Source organism: Protopterus annectens, chromosome 5.part0 (assembly GCF_019279795.1).
Source record: "Protopterus annectens isolate FY-2018-M chromosome 5.part0, PAN1.0, whole genome shotgun sequence".
NCBI lineage: Eukaryota > Metazoa > Chordata > Ceratodontiformes > Protopteridae > Protopterus > Protopterus annectens.
Genome location: NC_056735.1, coordinates 491,154,358 through 491,176,406, shown reverse-complemented (window position 1 = coordinate 491,176,406; position 22,049 = coordinate 491,154,358). Strand labels below are relative to the sequence as shown.

At 37.3% G+C, this 22,049-nt stretch overlaps 1 protein-coding gene across 7 annotated transcripts in view; it reads right to left on the bottom strand.

The window, feature by feature from the left end:
• Window positions 1-22,049, bottom strand: part of SYTL5 (synaptotagmin like 5) — a 2,413,062-nt gene that overhangs the window by 427,810 nt on the left and 1,963,203 nt on the right. For all 7 annotated transcript variants that reach the window (XM_044072411.1, XM_044072417.1, XM_044072414.1 and 4 more), the window contains one exon: window positions 20,111-20,217. In XM_044072411.1, coding sequence (XP_043928346.1) covers window positions 20,111-20,217 — 107 coding nt within the window. The remainder of the gene's footprint in view (window positions 1-20,110; window positions 20,218-22,049) is intronic.

The following is a 22,049-nucleotide window of genomic DNA, read 5'->3' as shown; positions in this document are numbered from 1 at the left end:
ATGTTTTTCTAATGGTTGTGAGCTGTGGTGAGAAGTGAGAACTGAAGTTGTATTTCCCCCATTATTGTTTTTGTTGTTTGTCCAGGTTTTTTGTGCTAAGGTGTGAAGTGAGAACTGCATTTGTATTCCCTCATTATTGGCTTTGTTTGTCCAGGTTTTTTGTGCCAAGAGCTTGAGAGCTATCTAAATGATAGCCATTAAGTTTCAGTCTTCCTATTTTTCAAACTGCTGATTTAGCATAGTGGTATGTTGCACTGCCTATAGTGCATATGGTTCTGGGTTCAAGATATGCATGGTGATAACACAGCATTTTATTCTAGCAACTTTCCAAAATTATACAAGCAATGTTTAAAATGTGTCCCTGGTTTTTGGGCTTTTGTTCCCCCTCCCAATAAATGTTGTTTTTTTCCAGATTTCTTGTGCTGCAACGTTCAGAGATACAGCTGAGTGCCGACATTTTACAAGGAGCTGACAGCTACAGGGGAACTAAAGTTTAGTGCTGCTTATGCTGAGTCTACTAGTACTGTTAATAGCACAACAGGTAGTGTTCTTGCTTTTGATGCAGAAGGCTGTGGGTTCTTCTCCCACAGTAGGTAGATGCATTGCTGATACTGTACTGTGTTGTAAAGGGGGGTGTTTGCTGTAGTCTGTTTTGCGAAGATATCTAGTAGTAACTATGAACCTGTTATCAGTTTGCCATCTATTCCCTATTGCAATATTACTAGCGTATCATTGTTTTTAATGCAACATAGGCAATTTATTCCTCAAGGGCAACAGGCACTTTATTTGTAGATGAAACCATGAAATATAAAGTTGTTTGCTAGCAGCAGCCTCTTCATTAGTTACAGATTTCTTTAATGTGGAATTGTGTAGATGGCTTTTACTAGTTCAGAGATTGTGCATATTTACTGATACTGGTGGACTGTAGAAGTTTGAGTAGACTTTTACGATGGAAATGTTATGAATTGGGCTGCTTTGTCATTATTGGTGCATGCATTTTCTTTCATTGTTTACTGGAAAAATGTTCAAAACAATAAATTTAAAACGCTCTCTAACAACTATACTATATTGTACAAGGAATATAATTTAATACAATCGGGAATGTGTATCAAAGAGCATGTGTATGTTTCATGTGCAAGAGGCCTTTGATTTGAAAACAGCCCAAAGTTAATCTTTATCTGCCACTGGCAAAATGTATTTTCTTTGAATGTGGGTTTCAATGCTGTTTCAATGAATGTGAGTTTCAAGGGCAGAGACGTTTTAATGCTAAGTCTAGTTTCATTGTGAGACTGCATTGCTCTGTTTAGCAGATATTTATTGGTGTTCGTGCTGTAAAATGCAAAATAAAACTTTTCTGGCAAATCATTTAGGAATGAAGTCCCTAAATAATGACCAACATTAAGTTTCAGACGTCATAATCTTCAGAAAAATGCATGCTAAAGCAAGACCTGATATTCTATCAACTGTCTTAAGTTTATACAAGATCAATTTTTAGTACTGTTTGCATGTTTCCCCAGTATATTTGGCCTTGTCCAGATTTCCTGCATTATGAGGTTGAGAGGTATGTGCAAATAAATCGCTTTATAGAATTAGGCATATCCAAACCTCTCAACTGTACCCAGTTTTGGCTCAGAATGTTGCTCTCCCCCTAATAATCTCTCCACAAAATAGCAATTTTGGAATAAAACGTGGAGGGTTTACTATTATAAATAACTGTAATGATCAGAGTTATACATTATTTTTATTTCAGAAATGCATGTAGATTCTCTAATTTTGTCAGCTGCTCAGGTTAACAGTGCTCATATTAAAATGGTGTCCCTTCTTTGACAGGTTTCCAGCTGTACTGTCTGGCAATTTTATATTTTTGCATCACATTTTTCATAAAATTGCGTTTTTCTGGCAAATTAGTGGCAAATCATTAAAGTCTGAAGTTAGAAAATAATGGCAGACATTTGAGTTTCAGATTTCATACCTTTCAGAAAATTTGTACTAATGCAAAACCTACTACTATTCTATTATCTTTCTAAGTTTATAAGAGCAATATTTAAAAAAATGTCCTTATTTTTGGGCCTTTGCCTCAGTTTTATTTACGAGCTTGTTGTTCTAAGAGGTTGAGAGGTATTTGTGTGTGAGTGTGTGTGTGTGTGTGTGTGTGTGTGTGTGTGTGTGTGTGTGTGTGTGAGGTAGGTAGGTAGCATACCTCTCAACTGTCCAAATTTTGCAGAATGTCCAGATTTTTGCCCCATATTTTTTGCCTGTTCCTCATAAATTTTGTGATTTTCTTGAAAATCATTGAAGGCTGAAATTGCTAAATAATGACAGACATTTGAGTTTCAGACTTCATGTCCTTTAGAAAAATTCATACTAGCACAAATCCTGTTATTCTAGCAACTTTCTCGTACTAGCACAAATTCTGTTATTCTAACAACTTTCTAAGTTCACGAGTGCATTATTTAATATGTGTCCCTGTTTATTTTAGTCTTTGTCCATATTTCTTGCACTAAGAGGTAGGTAGGTAGGGGTGTGTGAATGAAACACCCTAGTTAGGAGTAGCAGGTGGTTAGTAATTTACTCAAGCTCAAAACCTGTACCTTAGTTACAGAAAACAAAAGCATGAATCCTCTACCCCAACTACCATGCTGCATTTTTCAAAGAACTGACTGTTCATTTCAATTCAAGGAACCAAGTTTGAGTGAATCTATATTATATTACTGAAGAGGCATTACAGTGAATGCCTCTTTGTCGACACTAAAAGAGCGAACTGTGAATTACGAGAATGGCCGTAGCTTGGCTGGGGAGGGGGTTAGCAGTTTGAGAGCTGTGAGTACACCCCTGCCTGGAATCTGTTAATGTAAGAGCACAACAAAAGCAGCCTTCAAGTGCAGAGTAAACAGCAACTAACTAGCAGTGCTTCCCAACTCTGAGAGACCAGGTAAACAATTCCTGTCATAAGCTGTCTGACCCTGGAATGTAAAAGCACAGCAAAAGCAGCTCTCAACTGCAGATTTAACAATAACCATCTGCCAAAGAACTAAGTCCCTGGCCAATTCATCTTTCTACAGAGATTTGGAAGCACACAAACTAGAAAAGCCAACAAACAGAGAAATTACTATTTTGCTACAAAATGAAATAAATGCTTTAAAAATGCTCAAAACCAGTAGTGATCTCTGTATAAATCAAGTACAAGTGCAGTTATTTATTATTTATTTATTTTATTTTACATTTGTTTACCGGGAAGGTCCGACTGGGCATGGATCCCATTTTCGGCAGAGGCCCGGGTAGAAAAGCTCCACAATAATTAGTACAGCAAATACAGATAATACAATACACATGTTAATAAAGTAAAGCACAGAGTTAACGTTTCAAGGCCAAGAAATGAGCAAAAAGTAAATATACTGTAAGGAGCACAGTGTGTTACAGCAAACAATACAGTTGAAAAGACATTTTGTTCAGTCATTTGGTTACATTCATCAGTGGTTGGTACAGTAAACACACATTGATTAAGAGTATAGAAAGGAGTTGTTGCAAGCTTTCATAGAAGGTTATGGTATGATATGATCTAATTAAATGAAGCTATCCAGGGTCAGAACAATTACATAACCAAAAACTATGTAAATTGGTCTGGAGGAGTTTTTTGAAATTATTTTTGTTTTCAGTGGTCCTAATATCTACTGGGATGATATTCCAAGCTTTTGCAACAGAAATAGAAAACGACGACTCCCCAGAGCTATTGTTGCTTTTGCCAATGTCAGCCAGTGCTTTACTGGTGGATCTTAATAGGCATTTGTTAGAACAGATATTAAGTAGACCTTGAAGAGCAGGAGCTCTATTGGGATTATACAGAATTTAGTGGGTAAGCTGGTTATATGTGATCAGGTTGGGTAATTCTAGCCAGGATAGTTGCTTGATTGCTATGCAGTGATGTGTCCTGAAGGGTGAGTCTATAGCAAACCTAGCTATTTTATTGCAGCAGGTGTTTAGTTTGTTAAAGTCTGCTTTGTTTAGGTTGATGAGTATGGGGGAGGCATAGAGGACTGTGTTTAGTAGGTAGGTTCTTGCAATGGTGGCTTTACTGTCACTGGTGAGGTACTTTTTGTATCTGTATAGAGTTCTGAGTTTTTTATGGACTTTCTTTATTGTCTGTGTAATGTGCATATCGAATTTCATGTTGTGATCTATGATAACCCCTAGAAGTTTAGTGTTTTGGATAGGTGTGATAAGGGTGTTACTGGCAGAGAATATTGTGAATGGTGGTATGGGGTCTAATTCTCTAGTGGGATAGAATATCATTAGCTGTATTTTATTGTGGTTAAGTATTAGTTGAGAGTTGGCTAACCAGGTTTCAACAGTGGTAAAGGACTCTAGTGTCACTTCCTGGAGTTGAGGGAGTGATGGGGCAGAGCAGATTAGAGTGGAGTCATCGGCTTACTGGACTAAAGTGGCATGCCAGGTAGCTTTGTGGAGTTGGTTGGTGAATATGTTGAAAAGAAGCGGTCCAAGAATGGATCCTTGGAGGACCGCTAGGGTGACAGGTAGGAGGGGAGATAAGGAGTTTTGCCATTTTACTGCATGTTGGTGGTTGGTTAGATAGTCATGAAACCACGCTAGTGTAGAGTGAATGAGTTTAAGATCAGAGACAGCAGAAAGGAGTTTGGGATGGGAGACAGTGTCAAAGGCCTTGGAGAGATCTAGGAATACAGTGGATACTAGTTTACCATTGTTTCAATGTTGGTATACTGTGTTGGCAAAGCTACTAAGGGCTGTGGTAGTACTGTGATTGGGACAGAATCCATGCTGGGTGTTGGTTAGCAGTTTATTACTGAGGAGATATTGCATTATTTGGGAATGTATACATTTTTCAAGGATTTTAGCTAAGGGGGATAGAATGGCAATTGGATGGTAATTAGACAGTTCCACAGATTTGCCTCCTTTGTGGAGTGGTATTATACGTGAACTTTTACACAGAGAAGGAACATGTTGTTCTGATAAACAGTGATTAAATGAGCATGGAAACTGGGTAAGAGATGGCTTTGGCTGTGATCTCTAGATATTCTGCAGGTAATTTGTCAGGGGCCAGGGCTGTGGGTTTAAGCCTGTTTAGGTATCTATATATTGTGCTAGTTGGGACAGGCTGTAAGGAGAAGAGGTTTTGGTCTGCTGGTATGGAAGATAGGTTTGGATGTGAAGTGGGAGAACTACTACTGGTGAGGGCTAAGATGGATTTGGTGAAGTGTTCATTGAATTGGGTGGCAATATTATTGGTGGTGGTGTCAATATTTGGCAGTAGAGTACTGGTATTTCCTGCTTGTAGGATTTTATTAATGGCAATCCAGAATTTTTGTGGGTCATTTTTGTGTTTGGTTTGAATGCCTATACAGTGGCTCTTTTTGTCTGTCCTGATTTGTTTTTTTGGCTTTGTTCCTTAGTTCCTGGTATGCCTGTCTATTAGTTTGAGTTTTATTTTGATGCCACGAGTCCCATACTTTATCTCTTTGTTTCAGTAGTAGACAGGTATTTCTAGTCAGGGGGGCATAGTTGGATTTAGTTCTAACAGTTTTGATAGGGGCAAGATGATTTAGAATGTTTGGAAAAGTGTTATTGAAGTAGTCTACAGCAGTGCCTTCTGTGGAAGGTTGGGCGCTGGGCTGAAAACTCAACACCGTAAAAACTCCACTGCCAATCATTAGCGGCCAGGTGATCCGCTGTGGCGACCCCTAACTGGGAAAAAGCCGAAAGAAGAAGAAGAAGAAATAAAAGATGTAGTCTACGGAACTTTCCAGGGGGGGAGAGATGACAGTGGTCTCCAGCTGCATTGACTAAGTGCAGATAATGAATCATGGGTTTTGAAATTTTTTGTATACTGGATTAGTTGGCGGGTGGAGGATTTTAATGGATTCACTTGGTGTCTAATTATAAATGTGGGAAGGTGGTTGCTGAGGGTGTCTGGGAGGGATCCTGAGAGGTAGGCTTGAGATGGTCTATTAGTAAGGATCCAGTCTAGGATGGACTGCTTTTTTGATGCTTTATCTACTTGTCTTGCGGTTTTGATTAGTTGAGTGAAACCGTGTAGGTTAATGTGGTTAGTGGGGTGGAGCGAGTTACAGGAGGACCAGTCGATAATAACATCACCAAGTATGTTGTTTCTTGGGGGAAATTTTTGGGATGTCCAGCCTAGAATGGATTCTACTGTGTTAATGATATTGCCCAGGGGGTATATAGGTACTAATTATATGCAAGTGTTTTTTTAATTGACTTTCAGCTTAGTGAACATAGTTTCTGCATTACTGAATGGGTTGTTTGGTGGCTAACAATTCAATGGTCAGGTTGTTTTTGAAGAGGAGAACAATGCCTCCACCTCTTTTGGATATTTTGTCTTGTCTAAGAGCATTGTAACGAGGTGGAACAAAATCATTATTATTGTTTAGTGGTTTTAGCTAGGTCTCTGTGAGGAGGACTATGATGGGGGGAGTAGAGGGCCAGGGTAGTGTGTAGCTGTGGGATTTAGTTCAGTATGCTCCTTATGTTTGTGTTGAGTATAAGGAGATCTGTTGGTTTCCTGGTGGAGGTTAGAATGTTATTTGTTTGGTAGTGGGGTAGGTTGTTATTGTTTGTAGGGCCAGGGTTTGGGTGCACATCTCCACTAAGTGTGATTTGGGCTGTTATTTGGATTATAGTTTTTAGGCATTTGATTACAGACATGTTATATTTTGTGGAAATGTGGTTGTTTAGTTGGTGTGGGGTTACTTTGAATGTGGCAAGGTCAGGATTTGAGATGTTGTAGACAGAAAGAGATATTACTGAGAAGGCTGGTTTATCTTGTGAATGGGTAGGGCAGGTAGGGGCTTTAGTCTGAAATTTTGACTTGCTAGTGCAGTGGTAGAAGGTTAACTGTGAGGTGATCACAAGGCTTATTATTAATGTAAAGTTTAGGGACCACATTTTCCTCAAAGTGTTGCTGTACTATTGTGAAGTTTTACTAGGTGTCTTTACAGTTAATCAATAAGATATTCTTACCTTAGTTTGGATAGTTCTGGATGCAGTTGAAACTACTGAAAGGAGTTGCAGAATTCTCTGCAAGTGAGCAAAGAACCTTGCAACTTGCCTGATTTATAGCAGAGAAAACACATGTAAAGTGACTTCTATGCCCTCTTGCCAGTAAACAACCACGTTTTGAGCTTCCTCCAGTACTTTCTAACTTAGACAGCCCAGAAAAACATTTTCTGCCACAAGATGTCTGACCCTGGAATCTGTTAATGTAAAACCACAACAAAAGCAGCCTTCAAGTGCAGATTAAACAACAAACAACTAGCAGTGCTTCCGAACTCAGAGAGGCCTAGCAAACACCTTCTGCCACAAGCTATCTGACCCTGGAATCTGTTAATGTAAAACCACAACAAAAGCAGCCTTCAAGTGCAGATTAAACAACAAACAACTAGCAGTGCTTCCGAACTCAGAGAGGCCTAGCAAACACCTTCTGCCACAAGCTATCTGACCCTGGAATCTGTTAATGTAAAACCACAACAAAAGCAGCCTTCAAGTGCAGATTAAACAACAAACAACTAGCAGTGCTTCCGAACTCAGAGAGGCCTAGCAAACACCTTCTGCCACAAGCTATCTGACCCTGGAATCTGTTAATGTAAAACCACAACAAAAGCAGCCTTCAAGTGCAGATTAAACAACAAACAACTAGCAGTGCTTCCGAACTCTGAGAGGCCTAGCAAACACCTTCTGCCACAAGCTGTCTGACCCTGGAATTTCTTAATGTAAAAGCACAACAAAGGCAGTTCTTAAGCACAGATTAAACAACAGCCGACTATCAAACAACAAGTCCCTGGCTAATTCACCCTTCTGCAAAGAAATTTGAAAGCACACAGACTAGAAAGGCCAACAAATAGAGAAATGACTATTTGCGGCACAAAATTAAATAAATGCTTTTCAAGATGCTCAAAGACAGTAGTGATTCCTGTATAAAGTATTGCAACACGGGTTTGACTGAATATAAGTCACTATCAGTAGTGAACTCTATATACAAACAGACACATTTTATTAAAAATGCTTACCGTGAAAGGTACAGGTGTAGGCTGTTAAAATGTAACAGATTTTAAAAACTTACATATTAAAACACACTTAAAATGTCAGCTGCTAAATAAGAACGGATAACTTAGAACATATTTCTTTCACAGAATGACTGCTACACTGTCACATCAAAGCTATGCATTTAAGTGGTAATTCATGCTATCCAGTGCTCACATATCACACCATGCTAGGTCTGCATGAACTATCATATAAATTCATTAGGAATGTGTCTCACTGGCCCTTATATCATATTCTCCATTACATTTGAAATGCAGGGTGGAGGGAAAGAAAATTGGGCAAAGTTTTTGTAGCACTGACTTTTTTCTGACCTTCAGGCTAATGTAACTGGGAATTCAGGTTTAATCAAATCTTTGCTGAAGCAAAGAACATTTGAGTTGAAGGCCACAGCTGAGTGGAAATCACAAGTCTGAATTAAATGAAACTTGACATTTCTAGAAGACTGTGTGAGTTAAAGATGGAAGGAGTAATTTTATCTAAGAAATTCTTACCTGATTATAAAAGCTGCTTGTCTGTAGCTATGAAAAATAATTTGTCGATGTAAATCAGTGCAGGAGATGATAACAAACTAAGATCACAATCAGATACGGAATAATGTACTGATTCTCTTTCCAGAAAGTCTCAAAGTATTAATTTAGACTAGCCTCATCCGACGTAAATGGAATAAAAAGTCAGAATAAAACAGTAAGGACAACATAATTTTACAATGACAGTGCCTACTGCACACGGGAAGAAAAGGCTGTTGTTGAAAATTAAAATTACATCATTATACAACTCCATCAAATTATTTTGCAATTGAACAAAAGTTATAGAATTATGCTAAGTACTTTAAGTAATTTAGAGGTGTCACTAATATATAAAATATTAATATGTCATAAATACATAATTTTTTATTTTCTGGCCATAATATCTTATAACCACTTTTCAGAAAACCAGCTGTTTTAATATAGTTATTTCAGAGGAATTTCAAGGTCCTTTTCATATGCACAGTGAATGGTTACTGGTACTTTTCTGCATATCTCTCTATTGTTTAATCTACTCAGCTGTAGTATGGCAATTGCACAGGAAAAAAAAAACTGTCGCTGGACAATGTGCCAAACACAAAGTTGAAATGTATAAAGAATATCTTTTTTATCACATATTGATTACTGGTGCTAAATATTGTGAAATTATATTTTATAGTTAAGGATTTTTTATCACTGGATTCTTTTCTCAAATGTAAAATATTAGTCATACCTACCTAGGTCATGTAAAGGCTAGGTCATGTCAAGGAACATACTTCATTTAATGATGTACATGCAGCCTCATTATAAACAAATAAATACATAAAGAAAATCAATTTGCAGTTTCAGTAACTTTAATTTTCCATATTTTTTGATGTGTTTCTGGGTGTAACAACGATTTCACTTTGACTTTGTTCATCTACCTGCTTTACAAACACATACAAAATGAAATTAAATAGTATGCGCTTTTATGACAGACATACAATCCATGAATGTTTGATTATAGTTGCACAACTATTACTTAAACCACTGTAGTCACATTAATTTTAAATGTGATGGCACCAGTGTGCTACACATGTACTGGTGCTCATTCATATTATAATTCACAGATGAAATATTGTAAAAAATGAAGGTTTAAATGATAAAGTAGCTGAAAACTACAGACGCATTTGTGGGAAATATGTAAGAGGATTTGATTACTTTCTGTTAAGTTATTGAATACTACATTCTATAGCTGAGGAAAGGCAGAGAAATAGAAACCATATTACAAAACCCAAATTTTATGCAGTAAGATCATTTCAAGCTTTGCTTTCAGTATGTTTTAACAATGAAGGCTAAGGTTCATTAACTTTGTATATTTAATATTACCACCTTACATAATCCCTGCAGCAGACATCGAGGTTATATCAACAATTCCGATTCACAGAAATGTATTTGCTTTTAGCACCACCTACTTGTGCTGCCACTACATTATGGATATGCAATGTAGGCTTGAATAATACAAGGCAGGAAAAAGGTGCAGTTCATAACAAGACTGCTGCTGGGGGCGGGGGGGGGGGGGTAAGCCTGGTGATTTGTGCCTAAATAGGGTTGACTTCACTAATAGCAACATGGTCCTGAGCCTGGTGTCACTCTAAGATCTTAACATGTACCCTGACTACAAACTACTGTCATCTTAATCTTCCTTCACTATCCTGGTAGTAGCTGGTACCTATTGTTTCAAAACAAATGAACAAATGCTATTAGAGATCAAAGCCACTGGGTATCCTAGCTACACTGCACACATCAGCAGACCTATCCCAAGTTATAACTCAGTAGATTTGTATACCTGCATGTATCTCATCTGTAATATGCAATATCTCTGCTCTTCTGTCAGTGATCAGAGCAGTCTCCTTCTGTCAGTCACCAGTGCCTCTAGTCCTGCTCCTTGCTTTTCCTGTCAGTCACCAGTGCCTCTAGCCCTGCTCCTTGCTTTTCCTGTCAGTCACCAGTGCCTCTAGCCCTGCTCCTTGATTTTCCTGTCAGTCACCAGTGTCTCTAGCCCTGCCCCTTGCTTTTCCTGTCAGTCACCAGTGTCTCTAGCCCTGCTCCTTGCTTTTCCTGTCAGTCACCAGTGTCTCTAGCCCTGCTCCTTGCTTTTCCTGTCAGTCACCAGTGTCTCTAGCCCTGCTCCTTGCTTTTCCTGTCAGTCACCAGTGCCTCTAGCCCTGCTCCTTGCTTTTCCTGTCAGTCACCAGTGCCTCTAGCCCTGCTCCTTGCTTTTCTTGTCAGTCACCAGTGCCTCTAGCCCTGCTCCTTGCTTTTCCTGTCAGTCACCAGTGCCTCTAGCCCTGCTCCTTGCTTTTCCTGTCAGTCACCAGTGCCTCTAGCCCTGCTCCTTGCTTTTCCTGTCAGTCACCAGTGCCTCTAGCCCTGCTCCTTGCTTTTCCTGTCAGTCACCAGTGTCTCTAGCCCTGCTCCTTGCTTTTCCTGTCAGTCACCAGTGTCTCTAGCCCTGCTCCTTGCTTTTCCTGTCAGTCACCAGTGTCTCTAGCCCTGCTCCTTGCTTTTCCTGTCAGTCACCAGTGCCTCTAGCCCTGCTCCTTGCTTTTCCTGTCAGTCACCAGTGCCTCTAGCCCTGCTCCTTGCTTTTCCTGTCAGTCACCAGTGCCTCTAGCCCTGCTCCTTGCTTTTCCTGTCAGTCACCAGTGCCTCTAGCCCTGCTCCTTGTTTTCAAACTCCGAGGCATCCTACTTTCTTTTTCTCCAGCCTGTCACTGATTGTTAGTCTCAGTTCCCCAGCTACACAGAGTGTTAGTATTTGCAGCCTCCACATCCTCATTCATGCCGACAGGAACTGCATTTCTTGTTCACCTCTACTTCCATCCTGGTGGTGAAAGGTGCCTTCCTTACCAGCATACCCATTATTTAATGGTCAGGTTCCACCCTCAAGCTGCATTCCAGCAGATGGGCTCTTCATCAGCCCTCAACAGTATGGCAGCTGTTGGCATCTCAATATCCGACCTGTGCATCAGAGATCAGTCACCCTTGCAATAGAAGTGATGAAGTAGTCAGAACACCTGTGCTCCTGACTTACAGGCTCTACAGTCTTCATAGCATATGGACACCACACAGAATACTCATAACCACTTATAACAGAGCAAAAATGCTTTATAATTGATCTGTTTAAAAAGCACACCTTCTTAGAATTAACATTGGTTTGGTCTGGTTTGGATTAGTGTGAAAAACAGTCACTGCAATATTTCCATTGTTGGCACCATCCTCTTCCCTACACATATCCAAAAGAAACATTTTGCAATGGGCCACTGACAACCAACTCTGTAGCATCAACAAGAATATGGGACAAACTTACTACATCACCTATAAAAACAGCTAGATGCTTATCCCCTAGAAAAGCATCAATGACATAATTCCCAACAACGTTGGTTACTACTCTTATACACATACTACTTGTAATTCACATTCTTCATATAATCCACTCTCTATAATTACTGTAAATAAACACTTGCATCTCCTGTTCCAATGACATACAATATACAAAGGGATATTAAATACATTGTTATGCCCCCAGGAGTTAAAGGTACTTTGTCTATGTTCATATATTTCTACAGTCTGTAGGATTTTATGCATCCTATTTCATATTCTGCATTTGTTTTCTTGTTATTTTTTGTCTAGATATGTAATGTATCTGTTCAGTTGTGTGTAAATATTGTTTGTCTGTGCTTTTGGCAAAAATGGTCCTGCTGGATCAGTCTGCCACACCATTTAACAGACTACATAAAGTAAAGTAAAATAAAACACAACCTATCACAAACATAATCTGATGAAAATATGAATAACTTAAAACATTTTTAAAATGCTGATAATTGTATACTATCAGACATGCCATGGTCAAACTGCAGTTCAATGAACTACTATTTACTGATAAATTATGACCAAACCCCCTACGAGCAACATCTCTGGAACTTGACTATACAACCAGTTCTGCACAAGGGCATGTTCCGTACTCAGCAAGAGGATATCTTGTGGCCATATTTTAACATGAGTCTCTCTGGGGGCAAGTCTGATGCTGTTCACTCAATCAATATTGATGAACTGTCTTTGACAATTTAGAGTTCAATCAATTGGATTTTGATCAGCTAACGGATTCCCTGATATGCATATTTCATTCAAATTAGTACCAAGTTTCTATTTACTAATTAAGCATCCTACCAAGAGTAAATCCTTCAATGACTGCTGCAGAAATGCTTCTTCAGCAGAACCGAATCTCTGCCTTAATTCCTGTATTCATATAAACAAGAACAGATGCACATCTGTTGGTGTTTACATTACAAATTTAAAAGTTGCTGTTGGTAGTTTACAGGGATGCAAGGTATAAAAACAGTTAAGTCTAGATTATTCTCCCACTTTTTCAAATTACTTTATTTCTCTCGTAATAACTGTAAACATATGTCATCCTCTTTCAATATCATATTAGGAATTCAGAAGGTGTTATTGCAGAGTGTACCAGCTTCCATTTCAGGGATGCAGGGGTCAGCTTAAGCTTTTTTAGACTTCTTTGTTTTGGCTATGTGGTTTTGTATTAGCTTGCTTTATTTTCCATTTTACACAATGACTGTTGCAGAATATTTTGATGTCATACTTTATATCCTTTTGAAGTACAAATCAACAAATGCTATGTTTGAAATCATACAAACCATTACTGAAAACATTTTGAATTATGACACCATCCATATCGTCTATGAATATCTTACAATAAAAATAATATAAACAAGTCAATGCTAAACCATTCAGAAAAGAAAAAAAATAATATTTACAACAGAAGTGGAATAGAGAAAGGCTAAATTAAATGACATGAGATTGTCAGAACTGTTCCTGTGTATATTAGAAACAAGCAAATGTCAATTATTAAAAAGGCACAATTGCAATAATCAGGTTATACCATAGTTATCCAAGTCCTCTTTTTTTAAGACCTAATAATCTGATGTGACTTTAATGAACAAGTTTGAAATAAGAAAGTTGTTTTACATGGGGGGCATGCACCCTGTATCCAGTTTCTCAATACATTTATCTGGGATGTTACACGACCATAGTGTTGTTAGCATTTCCCAACTTTCAAGCCTGTTTACTGAAGCCATTCTGATTCTCTGCATTTAAGATATATAAACTGAAGCTTTAATTATCAGCTCTCAGTGAAACAGGACCTGACTAAATGAATAAATGCCAATAAGTAATGTCAGGAGGTTATGGACTGAGGTCGCAGCTATTCCCAACTGGGTTAGAATTTCTGATCTCTTGGGCATTAACTTCAGGGCCAAGTCTTCCCATAATTCATAGAAATAGTCACTGAGCATGCAAATCGTAATATAACACATGCCCCTGAAATGGATTATTGTTAAACATACATTTGAATTTTTTTTTTAAATTTGTCAGAAATATTTTTGGAATGCTTTCTAAACAGTTATGTTATCCGGACACTAATTTGCATGGGTTAACTCAATAACACCTCTGAGCTGTGGAATGTTGCATCCTTATATGTCAGAGCATTTTCTGAAAAATCAAGTTAAAAGCATAAGACAAACAAATATAAATAAATATCTTGCAGACTATAAATGGTATTAAAATGGTACAGATATCACATTTACATTGGTAATAATGCAATCGCTCCTTACATCAGTACCATAATATATTATAATGCACACAAACCTGGAATTGTATTTTTTCTATATACGTTTCACCAACAGCTTTTCATTTCTTAGAAACAGTAGAACCAAGACATATAGTATCAAAGCAATTTCTTGAACAACAAGAAATGCATTTTTAAGTTTGAAATATTTACAGAAATATGACAAATTATGCTATGCTTATTTGTATAATTAACAAAATAAATAACACTGAATATCTCTCAAGATGTTGAAGTTACAGTGCACTACCAAAGACAATTTTCATCTATATGATCTAAGGTTTCACCTTCTGGGGTCTATATTAGAACATCGAAGTTTCAAAACTTAGAATGTTCTAATATCAACCCCTATTCAGCGAATGCTGAAAATAGCAAAGCTACAGAAAACCAAATTTTTTCCTAGGGAAAGAATTTGGTTGTCCTTTTCTGTCGCTTCCTATTTTCAGTGCTGTGGTGGAAAGTTACGGGTCAGGTTCAGGTAAGTGTGCAATTGGGCACGGGTTAGCTGAGTTAGGGTTAGGGAGCGGGTTAGGTATGTGTGCGATTGTGCAGACGTGAAGGTTAGGGTGGGTTAGGTGAGTTAGGGTTAGGGCACGGGTCAGATAAGTGTGCGACTGTCTGGACATGAGGGTTGGGATGGGGTAGGTGAGTTAGGGTTATGGCGCAGGTGAGGTGAGTGTGTGATAGTGACGGACCTTAAGGTTAGGGTTTGGGTTAAGGTAAGTGGATAGTTAGTGGTGTATGTACAGTTTAGTGTAGGGTTAGATGTAATATTTTAGGTGTATGTGTGTGGATTGCTGTTTGTATGGTGTGCTTGTGTTGTGTGTATGTGTTTTGGAACAGCAAATTTTTTCCCTAGGAAAAAATTCGCTAATCTGCATGTTCGATGTTGTAAGCATTCGGTGAACAGGGGTCGATATTAAAACATTCAAAGTTTTGAAACTTCAGTGTTCTAATATAGAACCCACCTGATGCCATACAATAGTCTGCAAGTCACTTGGTTTAGGAAATGTTAATGTATATAAGAAAATATTGCATATCTTCATCATTTCAAGCAAACAACTAGCAATATCTCCAGTATAGTGTATTATACATCGACAATGAAATTTTTTTTTATCTCCCACCATGTCATTTTATACCATGCCCTTCAACAATATGGAGCTCTCTCAGTTGTGAAGATAGGAATATAAATACAAAAAGACAACAAGTGCAAATAATGATTAATATCTTCACTGCAGGACTTCCTACACTAACAACTTCTGTGTCATTCCTTTACTTTCCCCTTGCCCTTTTGTTATTTTCCTTAACTCATTACAGCCGAGTGCTCCTCCAGGCATCTTCTGTAGTTAACCCCTACTGCTCCTCTAGGCGTCAAATATGGATTGTTCATATTTGCATTAATAATTCCAAAACCATGTTACTTACAAGGTACCAGGATATTTTGTCTTGAGCCATATGTGATGGCAAACACAACTGATGATTGATATTTGACCTCTTTCAATGAGAGTTTTCTAGAACTCTAAGGTGATAACTTAGTTTTTAAAGGCTTAAGCCACACCCACTAGGGGTTAAAGGTGCACACTCAAAAGAGCTCCTCCGGAGTGAATGTTATTTAGTAAGTCACTTAGTTAAGGAAACCAGCCCCCGAAATGTCAGGGACACATAAGGAGCTATGGGCCTTAAATAGTTGCATACAAAAGGTGCTGTAGGCACAAATGAGTCAAAAAGCCTCGGATCATATATGTTCATTAATTTTGAAAAAAGTCACCGTCATGTTTTTTGAGATGCCTACTGTCATGCAATCTGACAGTCTCTAGTCCTTCAAATAAAGGGTACACAGCTAACACAACCCAAAAACACAACTATCTTACCTCTGGTTTCATATTACTTATTATTTCTATATACTTTTGGATCCATTTCACACAAATTCTGAAATAAGGCAGCCTACTTCATTTCTATGTTTTTTCTCCTTATACAGTGAGTGCAATGGATCAAAAGGGTTATTTCTCTTTCCATTAGAACATGGATTAGTCCTGTAGCCCCTTCTTTGCTTCTATCTGTCCTGAAGAATATACTATGACCAAAAATGTTTACTGGCTGATACTCACCTCTCCTTTGGTGGTCCTGATTGCCTCTGCTACTAGCCAAACAGCATCAGCCTTTTCACTTGCTGCCTCAGCTCAGGACTAACATCTACTGTTCCGGTTTTGCTCACTCTTCAGCATATGTAAAACACTCATGGAAAATGTTACCTTCTTACAATTAAGGAACAGTTTACAGTTTTGCGGTTCTTCCTAAATGTTCTTAAAAATTTAATATGCTCAGTATTCCCTCTTCTTTCAGGCTTGGGTTCTTCCACAGGAATGGATACTACCAGATTCATAGGCCTGTATCAAGTTCATTAAAAACAGACCCAAATATAGCAACCTCTCCATATAAAACATCACTTTGAAACCTTTATCAGCGTAGTATGTTTCCTCTGTGCTCTTTCTAGTCTAATCTTTTACATGGGAACCATACACAGTTGTTGAATTCAGTTTTTGGTCTTAATATGCTATTATAAGTATGTGACATAGCACCAATGTCCTACATTTAATAAATGTTCTGACAAAACCTACAATTTTTGTTCATTTGTTTTCAATGTTATTTATGTAGCAGTCAAAAATGAGTTCATCATCCACCCAGAAACCACAACCCTTAAAGTAAACTATATATTTGAAGTCCTTATAACACTCTTTATAATCATATTGCTAATATGAAGAATTGAAGGTCATTGGCTTACTTTTATGTATATTAATTATCATATAATTTTCACTGTTCTTTTAAGGATTATTGACATTTTTCCTGGTTATCCTTACTTATTGTCTAATTTTAAATTGACAGCGTACAGATAGTAGAAGATACCTGATGAAATGTCATACCACAGGTGTGCAAGCTGAAAAGGTTGGGCCCCAAGATCGATCCTTGCAGCACCCCACTAACACATCTTGTTATGTTGTTGTAGCAAGATTTATACTGACTTTGCCACTTTCTATTGTATATCCATGATGGTATCTATCTAACCAAAGCTACCCATATACCCATCCTAAATAGCCTTTCAATCAACAGTTATTATTAACTCTATCAAATGTCACTGTAAAGGTGATGAATACTTCCTCTATCTTAATGTTTGCTTCTGTTGCTGTAATTGCACTGCTGTAAAATAAATGATTGTATGTTGTGACTTATCTCTTATTGGTGTATGTATGTTGCTAAATATTGAATAGGCCTGTTTTCCTTACTTTTTCCAGTAATTCTTTTAAGACTACCACCTCCATAGCCTTCGCTGAGTTGCTCAAAACACTAACAGGCCTATAGTTATTTACTTTTTCTCTTGAGTTACTTTAATATAACTTCAAATTGTTTTGGATCACTGCATTTTTATAACACACACTAAAATTTGGTTCCAAAGTTGCCAGGACATGCCGTAAAATTAAATCTCTATTTGTAATACATATGGAGATGTTGTTATATTCCATCCTAAAAAATACTGTATTAATTCCCCTATCTATTACATCATAACTGGCTACATCTGTTATATTCTCAGTGAGCATATTTAGGGCAGAGCTTTTAACCCCATAGGAGGTAACAAAGTAACCTGTAAATAATTACGCAATCCAAAAATCAACAAACAACGGACTGGACCAAGAAGTTTAATTGCAAAATTTAAAAACCACAATTCGAATAAGCGCTTTCGTTTGGCGCCTGCCAAACTTTTTCAAACAGTGATACATCACTTCCTGTAACTTAAGTAATATTTCCCCTGTGATGTAAGCAATGATGGTTAATTACAAAAAGTCTAATTTAAAAAATACAACAGTAAAGTAAATCATAAACCTAAGAAACAATAACAAAATACATCAGCACATATTTTTTAAATGTTCAATAAATATATGTACCATTACACCAAAAACATTTCATGAACTCCAAGGACTCAAAACCTATCCATCGTAAATATGAGAATAAAATAAAATAAAATGAAAAATAATGATGGAACCAAGTATTTGATAACCATTTGTGCAACATTTATACCCGTAGCTTTAAAATTCAACATTCGGATAACTTGATCAATCCGAGTGCCTGTATGCATCAAAATAAAGTTTTATAAAATAGTTGTTTGGATAATCTCAACTCCATAAAAAACCCATTCAAAAAAACTTATATATATATTTATATATATATATATATATATATATATATATATATATATATATATATATATATACAAGCCTAGTGTAGGTTTTCATACAATTAAAATATGTTGTTCATTTGATGATTTGACGAAGTTAAAGGAATTGAGTTGACAGGTTAACACTCACGGTAAAGTATAGTATTATGGATATGAATTTTATGAATTGGCGGATTAAAAGTTTTTTGAACGTTTTTTTTATGGAGTTGAGATTATCTAAACAACTATTTTATAAAACTTTATTTTGATGCATACAGGCACTCGGATTGATCGAGTTATGCGAATGTTGAATTTTAAAAGCTATTGGTATAAATGTTGCACAAATGGTTATCAAATACTTGGTTTCATCACTATCTTTCATTTTATTTTATTTTCTTCTTATATTTACGATGGATAGGTTTTGAGTCCTTGGAGTTCATGAAATGTTTTTGGTGTAATAGTACATATATTTATTGAACATTTTTAAAAATATGTGCTGATGTATTTTGCTATTGTTTCTTAGGTTTATGATTTACTTTACTGTTGTATTTTTAAATTAGACTTTTTGTAATTAACCATCATTGCTTACAACACGGGGAAAATATTATTTAAGTTACAGGAAGTGATGTATCACTGTTTGAAAAAGTTTGGCAGGCGCCAAACGAAAGCGCTTATTCGAATTGTGGTTTTTAAATTTTGCAATTAAACTTCTTGGTTCAGTCCGTTGTTCGTTGATTTTTGGATTGTTTGTTTGCTGAAATAATTACGCAATGCCAATTTCAACCTCATAAACTAATCATCCAGAAAGCCTGGTTCTTTCCCCTTTCCTGATTTTTTTAAAGAAAATGTTTTTTATTATATAGTTATATATCTTAGAAGCTCTTTACTGTATTTTTGTTTCTCATGCTTTGGACTAAATTTAATAATTTGATGTAATTTGTTTGTTTTAGCTTTTATGGATCTATTTTATCCTACTTTCAGTTTTCTATGTAGTTTACTTATGTTCTTAATCACATATTTGGTCTATTTATTAATGTTACCAGCAGACAGGAAATGCCTCCTACCATTTTTAACCGATTTTTGTGTTTGAGTTGAAAAAAGAGTTTCCACACATATTTCCATTTCTTGTATCTCTGCCAGTAAAAAAAATCTTCCCAATAAACATGGTACCTGACAGTGGCCAAGTTCAAAAATCTGTAGAGTATGTACAATATCCAATGTTATCGCATCATGTAAAGATTGGAGGCACTTTTTCTCCCTAGGATTTGGGACTTATAACAATCTACTGTTCAAATGGATATAGTCAACATAAACATTTAATGAAGGACTACACAAGTAACCTTCTTATTAAAAAAATCATTTAGCCCATTGAATACCCGAATAACTATTTTAGGAGCCTACACTTCAATCTGCACTGAATTAATTTTCTCCTTTAAAACATTCAGCTAGATATGAGAAAGTGGCTTTGAAATGTCTACCTTACGGAGCTGGCTTCAGTGTTTTTGACTTTCACTTCTGCAATTTGCAATTCTGAAAGGTTTTACACCAGCCTGAAAAACAAGTCTTTTCATATTTGGCTTTAAATTAATACTGTATTATACTACAACTCATTTCAGCAACTTACCACTTCATTATTTAAATTCTCTGGAACAGATATGCTTCTCTGACTTATGGTATCTTCATTCTTTTCTGAACAGGCAGCGGTCAAATCCAGCTCAGAGTGGCTGCGGTCTGCAATGTAAGTTAAAGTGATTTAGACTGCAGATGCATTAAATGAAAGATATTCAGATTAAGGTAACTACTGCGTGCATTTTATGTAATTATGCAATGTGAAAACACATACAGATGTTTCTAAAAGTTCTGGAAAGTTCACCAAAGCCATTCACAGCTATATTACATTTATCTCTGCCCTATTTGTAATAGGTATTGTCATATTTCGTAATGCAATCGGTGATCTGGAGCTTGCAATCCATTCTTAGGCATGCTTTCATAATAAAAACACAATGTAAAAGTATGAATAATGTATAATCAAACACACCAATAATAGTTCAATTACAAACTGAAAGCTGACAAAAGACAGGAAGTAATTCTTATTAAATTAGTTACTAATGTGCTGGTAGGTTTCTTTCTACTACTTATTTATTTTAATTTACATTTGATTACTGGGAAATTCCAACTTGGAATGAGCCAATTTTCAGCAGAGGCCCAGGGAGAAATGCTCCAGAAGCATGTCTTTATGACTTGGGAGGAAACTACAGCACCTGGAGGAAACCCACATGAACACAGGAAGGACATGCAGACTCCACACAGAAGGCACCCAAGCTAAAAATTGAACTACAGAACCTCTAGCTGTGAGTTGACAATGCAAACCACTGTACCACTGCACCATCCAACTTCTCCTCCTGCTATTGCCACATTTGAAAACCATGCTGGTAACATAAATGTTAGGTATATAAGTGCAATTGTGGTAAACTCTAGAGAACAAAGTGACAATGAATGGCTAGGGAAGAGAGATACTGGGCTAAAGAAATTTCCTTACCTTGAAGGAAAATTAGTTAATTCTTTGGGGGACCTAATTTCAGGGGGTAGGGTGTTTCAAATTAAGGGCATAAAGATTGAAAAAGATTTTGCAGTGGTACAAAGCTTGTGTAGTGGTGTGCATAAAGAGTTCATAGGTTCATAGGTAAGTACTACTCTGCCCGAGGGCATATGTAAGCCTAGCCAGAATATGTTAGCTTTCGCCGCCCCCTTAGATTAATTCCCTGTGCCTCTGTCCAGCAGAGCCATTAGTTCCCTGTGCCTCTGTCCAGCAAAGCCACTGCAGTGATCCCCAGGGTAAATTTTCTGTTTCTGATCCACTTGGCAAGGTTTCTCTTGAAGAGTTTTAGTGAGGGGCTCTGCCTAATGTAGATTGAAATCCTGTTCCAAAGCATGGGGAATCTCTGGTACAGGAATCTATCCCTCTAGCAAGTCCTATTTATCGTTATGGTGAGGTTTAGATCCCTAGAGCGTGTGGCTCTCAGGGATTTGTTTTTTTTTTTTTTTTTTTAGGTGGAGCATGTCCTGGACATGGCCTTGTATGTCAGGCAGAGATCACCTCTGAGTAGGCGGTATGCAACCGAATACAGCTGGAGTTTCTTCAGTCGGGCTGCATAGGGCATCTGTTTGAGGCCAGTAATCCTCTTGGTGAGGTACTTCTGTGGTCTTTCCAGCTGTTGCAGGTGTATTGTAAGGTACATCCCAAATGGGGCGTTGTACTTTATGATGGGTCTGATGAGTAATGAGTAAAGGGGAACAATAAACTCTTTTGTTCTAGATGCAAACCCTTTTGTGATTAGGTGGGCCACATAGAAGGATTTTCTAACCACCTTGGCAATATGATTATCAAAGGAGAGATTACTATCTACTTGGGTCCCCAGATCCCTTATTTCATTTTCTGTATTTAGGGGACTACCACATATGTGGTAGTTCGCGGGTACTTTGTTTTTTCCAAAGGGGATGACTATGCACTTTTTGGCATTTAGCTTGAGGCCATGATTTTGACACCAGGTATCCGTCTCAGT